The following is a 6,000-nucleotide window of genomic DNA, read 5'->3' as shown; positions in this document are numbered from 1 at the left end:
GAGCCGAAGAATGATGAGAGATCACGCTCTCCAGGGCCCGAGACTTTGGGAAACAAGTTGAAATACAGCCTTGACTTTATTAGAATCACGTCATGCAGTGTTGTGTCAGAATAACAGAACAACAGTCCAGGTTCCTCTCTGCAGCTCCAGCAGCTCTGAGCTGCACTTTAGGTGTTTGCTGGTGGAAAAGGACCTTTAAAGCAGACAGAATTTGGTTCAGTTTCTTATTTTCATTCAAGAAAGGCTTTTCACGAGAAGAGACTCCGGGCCCCCTGGTGGTCAATAAACAGACCCTAGTCTCAGGACCCCCCCCCCCCCCCCCCATTCAATCCAATGAGATTTTAAGGAAAAATCCACTTTTGAGATTTTATGAAAAAAGTACGAATTTTGAGATTTTATGAAAAAAGTCAACATTTTGAGATTTGAAAGCCTTTCTTGAACGGCAACAGAGACCAGGAGCATGCCCCCCCCACCTGTCACCTCTCATTACAGTAATCCCATCACAGCATCTTAACTCCTCACAGCTGACGGCGCTAACAGGCTAGCAGGCTAACAGGTCTCCCCCGGAGCGTTTTCTCTCTGGTTCTGGTCCTGGTTCTGTTTGATGAGTCTTCTCTCTGGGGGCTAACGGAGCCCCGGGCAGCAGGGGGGGGCCGGAGGGGAGAGAATGGGAGCTGCTTACGGGAAGAAGGTGAGTCTGGTTGAGGAGGAGGAGGGAGGTGTTAAAGACCTGAGAACAGCCAAACTGTTTATATTTATACATTTATAAAAGAACACTTTCAGGGTTAGATTCTCCTCTGCTCGTTTCCAGAGGTGTGAAGTACCTGAGTACATTTACTCAAGTTCTGAACTTAGAGGTACTTGTACTTGAGTATTTCCCTTTCATGCTACTGAGTACTTCTACTCCACTACAGTTCAGAGGTACATGGTGTACTTTTCCTCCACTACATGTATTTAATACCTTTAGTTACTTCACAGATGAATGATGTGAAATCTAACCAAGTGTTGAATCAGACTTTAGTTCCACCTGGAGTGAATCCACCAGCTACCCTGCAGTCTACAAAGTACTTCAGACTAGCTGCACCTCCACCAGCTACCCTGCAGTCTACCAAGTACTTCAGACTAGCTGCACCTCCACCAGCTACCCTGCAGTCCTACAAAGTACTTCAGACTAGCTGCACCTCCACCAGCTACCCTGCAGTCTACCAAAGTACTTCAGACTAGCTGCACCTCCACCAGCTACCCTGCAGTCTACAAAGTACTTCAGACTAGCTGCACCTTCACCAGCTACCCTGCAGTCTACAAAGTACTTCAGACTAGCTGCACCCTCACCAGCTACCCTGCAGTCTACAAAGTACTTCAGACTAGCTGCACCTCCACCAGCTACCCTGCAGTCTACAAAGTACTTCAGACTAGCTGCACCTCCACCAGCTACCCTGCAGTCTACAAAGTACTTCAGACTAGCTGCACCTTCCACCAGCTACCCTGCAGCCTACAAAGTACTTCAGACTAGCTGCACCTCACCAGCTACCCTGCAGCCAAAGTACTTCAGACTAGCTGCACCTCCACCAGCTACCCTGCAGCCTACAAAGTACTTCAGACTAGCTGCACCTTCACCAGCTACCCTGCAGCCTACAAAGTACTTCAGACTAGCTGCAGCTTCACCAGCTACCCTGCAGCCTACAAAGTACTTCAGACTAGCTGCACCTCCTCCAGCTACCCTGCAGCCTACAAAGTACTTCAGACTAGCTGCACCTCCACCAGCTACCCTGCAGTCTACAAAGTACTTCAGACTAGCTGCACCTCCACCAGCTACCCTGCAGTCTACCAAGTACTTCAGACTAGCTGCACCTCCACCAGCTACCCTGCAGTCTACAAAGTACTTCAGACTAGCTGCACCTTCACCAGCTACCCTGCAGTCTACAAAGTACTTCAGACTAGCTGCACCTTCACCAGCTACCCTGCAGTCTACAAAGTACTTCAGACTAGCTGCACCTCCACCAGCTACCCTGCAGTCTACAAAGTACTTCAGACTAGCTGCACCTCCACCAGCTACCCTGCAGTCCTACAAAGTACTTCAGACTAGCTGCACCTTCACCAGCTACCCTGCAGTCTACAAAGTACTTCAGACTAGCTGCAGCTTCACCAGCTACCCTGCAGCCTACAAAGTACTTCAGACTAGCTGCACCTCCTCCAGCTACCCTGCAGCCTACAAAGTACTTCAGACTAGCTGCACCTCCACCAGCTACCCTGCAGCCTACAAAGTACTTCAGACTAGCTGCACCTTCACCAGCTACCCTGCAGTCTACAAAGTACTTCAGACTAGCTGCACCTCCTCCAGCTACCCTGCAGTCTACAAAGTACTTCAGACTAGCTGCACCTCCACCAGCTACCCTGCAGTCTACAAAGTACTTCAGACTAGCTGCACCTTCACCAGCTACCCTGCAGTCTACAAAGTACTTCAGACTAGCTGCATCCTTCACCAGCTACCCTGCAGTCTACAAAGTACTTCAGACTAGCTGCACCTCCACCAGCTACCCTGCAGTCTACAAAGTACTTCAGACTAGCTGCACCTCCACCAGCTACCCTGCAGTCTACAAAGTACTTCAAACTAGCTGCACCTCCACCAGCTACCCTGCAGTCTACAAAGTACTTCAGACTAGCTGCACCTTCACCAGCTACCCTGCAGTCTACAAAGTACTTCAGACTAGCTGCACCTCCTCCAGCTACCCTGCAGTCTACAAAGTACTTCCAGACTAGCTGCATCCTTCACCAGCTACCCTGCAGTCTACAAAGTACTTCAGACTAGCTGCACCTTCACCAGCTACCCTGCAGTCTACAAAGTACTTCAGACTAGCTGCACCTCCACCAGCTACCCTGCAGTCTACAAAGTACTTCAGACTAGCTGCACCTTCACCAGCTACCCTGCAGTCTACAAAGTACTTCAGACTAGCTGCACCTTCACCAGCTACCCTGCAGTCTACAAAGTACTTCAGACTAGCTGCACCTTCACCAGCTACCCTGCAGTCTACAAAGTACTTCAGACTAGCTGCACCTTCACCAGCTACCCTGCAGTCTACAAAGTACTTCAGACTAGCTGCTCCTTCACCAGCTTTGAGAACACTTTCATGATCAGTCATTATAAAACATATCATATATATTATTCTGAAATGGACCAATCTGCACAACGACTACTTTCACTGTCTTTCACTATATTCTGATGAGAATACTTTCTACTTTCACTTGAGGAACATTTTGAATGAGGACTTTTACTGTGACAGAGTATTCCTACACTCTGGTACTTCTACTTTTACTAAGTACAAGATCTGAGTACTTCTACTTTTACTCAAGTACAAGATCTGAGTACTTCTACTTTTACTCAAGTACCAGATCTGAGTACTTCTTATTTTACTCAAGTACCATATCTGAGTACTTCTTATTTTACTGAAGTACCAGATCTGAGTACTTCTTATTTTACTGAAGTACCAGATCTGAGTACTTCTACTTCTACTGAAGTACCAGATCTGAGTACTTCTACTTCTACTGAAGTACCAGATCTGAGTACTTCTACTTCTACTGAAGTACCAGACCTGAGTACTATAGTTGTGAGTGTTTGCTCGTGGCCATGCTGTGTTCATACTCTGCTGGAAATAGAGAGGTGCAGGAATGAGTCCTAAAACTCATCACTTCCTGTCCCCTCGGCTGGAAGTCAATGGTTCTCTGGATGTGTTTTTGTTGCTGGCCTGAAACAGGTCTGTGGTCACGCGAGCTGAAGGTCTCACTGGCTGCTCTGCTCTCCATGGTGTCCTTCCCTCTGCAGTGAGGTGTTAGTGCATGTAAATGGTCTGCAGAGGCTGCATTCCCTCCAGAGGAAGTTGTCCATCTGAAGGTCAAAATAAGCACAGTATATCCTCTTTACGTTTTAGGATCTACTACTTGAGTATTCCTATTTCCTGGTACTTTTCTCTGGTACTAATATGGTACTGTTCACTCCTCTGCATTTATCTGACGCGCTAAATAACTACAGATTCAGATCTGGATTAATAATCTAATTAGAATCAACAATGAGCTGGGGAAGTATTATCTAGGGCTGAGATCAAGATATATTAATCACAACACTGCATGTCCTTCACTGAACACATCATTCATCAGTATACCATTCTATAACATGTATTATAGTGTGTGTGTGTGCGTGCGCGTGTGTGCGCGTGCGCGTGTGTGTGCGCGCGCGTGTGTGTGTGTGCGTGCACGTGTGCGTGCGTGTGTGTGTGTGTGTGGTCTAGCATTACTATACTTGTGGGGACCTAAATCTGTTTACATAGTCACTGTGGGGACTCGCCTCCCTCATGGGGACAAAATGGAGGTCCCCATGAGGGGGTCATTAACTTTAGGGTGAAGACTTGGTTAGGGTTAGGCATGTGTTGGCTATGGCTAAGGTTAGGATAAGTCTCCAGGAAATGCATGTAAGTCAATGTAATGTCCCCTGAAGTCCCCTGTGTGTGTGTGTGTGTGTGTGTGTGTGTGTGAGTGTATGTGTGTGTGTTAAATCCAGATTAAGATCAGAGAAAATCCCTGCAGCTAAATATACTGAAAGGGAGGCGTAGTGTCTGATGCTGTGAGCGTCCAGCAGGGGGCGGAGCGTCATCAGGACGAAGAAGAACAACACAAACACCCCGAGAGGAAGTCAGTTTAACATTTGATATAGCTTTCAAAATAAAATAAAAATAATAGTGTAATTTACCGTGGGACGCTGAACCACATAAGATCCTCTAAAGAAGAAAAAGAGATAGCTTTTATTATGAAAATCCCTATGGAAAATCCTCACATTATATTTTCTATTGTGAAAATCCTCACATTACATCCAGTCCCTGAAGACTTACTGAGGCTTTTATTGTGAAAATCCTCACATTCGGCCAGTCCCTGAAGACTTACTGAGGCTTTTATTGTGAAAATCCTCACATTACATCCAGTCCCTGAAGACTTACTGAGGCTTTTATTGTGAAAATCCTCACATTCTGCCAGTCCCTGAAGACTTACTGAGGCTTTTATTGTGAAAATCCTCACATTCGGCCAGTCCCTGAAGACTTACTGAGGCTTTTATTGTGAAAATCCTCACATTACATCCAGTCCCTGAAGACTTACTGAGGCTTTTATTGTGAAAATCCTCACATTCTGCCAGTCCCTGAAGACACACTGAGGCTTTTATTGTGAATATCCTCACCATTCGGCCAGTCCCATAAGACACTCTGAGGCTTTTATTGTGAAAATCCTCACATTTGGCCAGTCCCTGAAAACACACTGAGGCTTTTATTGTGAAAATCCTCACATCATATGTTCTATTGTGAAAATCCTCACATTACATCCAGCCCGTGAAGACTACCTGAGGCTTTTATTGTGAAAATGATCACATTACATCCCTTAAGACTCACTGAGGCTTTTATTGTGAAAATCCTCACATTACATCCCTTAAGACTCACTGAGGCTTTTATTGTGAAAATCCTCACAATGCATCCCTTAAGACTCACTGAGGCTTTTATTGTGAAAATACTCACAATACGTCCCTTAAGACTTACTGAGGCTTTTATTGTGAAAATCCCCACATTCAGCTAGTCCCTGAAGACTCACTGAGGCTTTTATTGTGAAAATCCTCACATTACAGTCCCTGAAAACCTAGAACCGACTACAGGAAAGGGAGAATAGATCCTCTTTAATGCACCACCAACTAATATCCATTTGTAAAATATATTTATTTATCATTCTGCACAATAACCACGTTAGTTTTGGTGCTTGAAGTTCATCTTGATGCTGATACTTTGGTACTTTGACTCAAGTAAAGACGTGAAAACTATTACTTAAAGGTGGGGTAGGTAATTTTGAAGAAACCAGCTCGAGTGCGCTAGCATTTGAAAATACACTGCCGGAAAAAATCTGCCACTTCCTCGCAGAGCCCCTCCCCCAACACACAGGAACGCGCACATGACCAATGAGGGCACGAGATCA

The 6,000-nt window shown here is 45.8% G+C and overlaps 1 protein-coding gene across 2 annotated transcripts in view; it reads left to right on the top strand.

Annotated features, from left to right (window-relative positions):
* Positions 1 to 652: 652 nt before the first annotated feature.
* LOC117444895 (actin-associated protein FAM107A-like) overlaps positions 653 to 6,000 on the top strand; it is a 39,430-nt gene continuing 34,082 nt past the window's right edge. For both annotated transcript variants that reach the window (XM_071202810.1, XM_071202809.1), the window contains exon 1: positions 653 to 691. In XM_071202810.1, the coding sequence (XP_071058911.1) occupies positions 668 to 691 (24 nt within the window). In that variant the 5' untranslated portion in view covers positions 653 to 667. The remainder of the gene's footprint in view (positions 692 to 6,000) is intronic.

This window comes from Pseudochaenichthys georgianus, unplaced genomic scaffold, assembly GCF_902827115.2.
Source record: "Pseudochaenichthys georgianus unplaced genomic scaffold, fPseGeo1.2 scaffold_986_arrow_ctg1, whole genome shotgun sequence".
NCBI classification, from domain to species: Eukaryota; Metazoa; Chordata; class Actinopteri; order Perciformes; family Channichthyidae; genus Pseudochaenichthys; species Pseudochaenichthys georgianus.
Note: the sequence above shows the minus strand (reverse complement) of the source record. Positions and strands in the feature narration are given on the sequence as shown.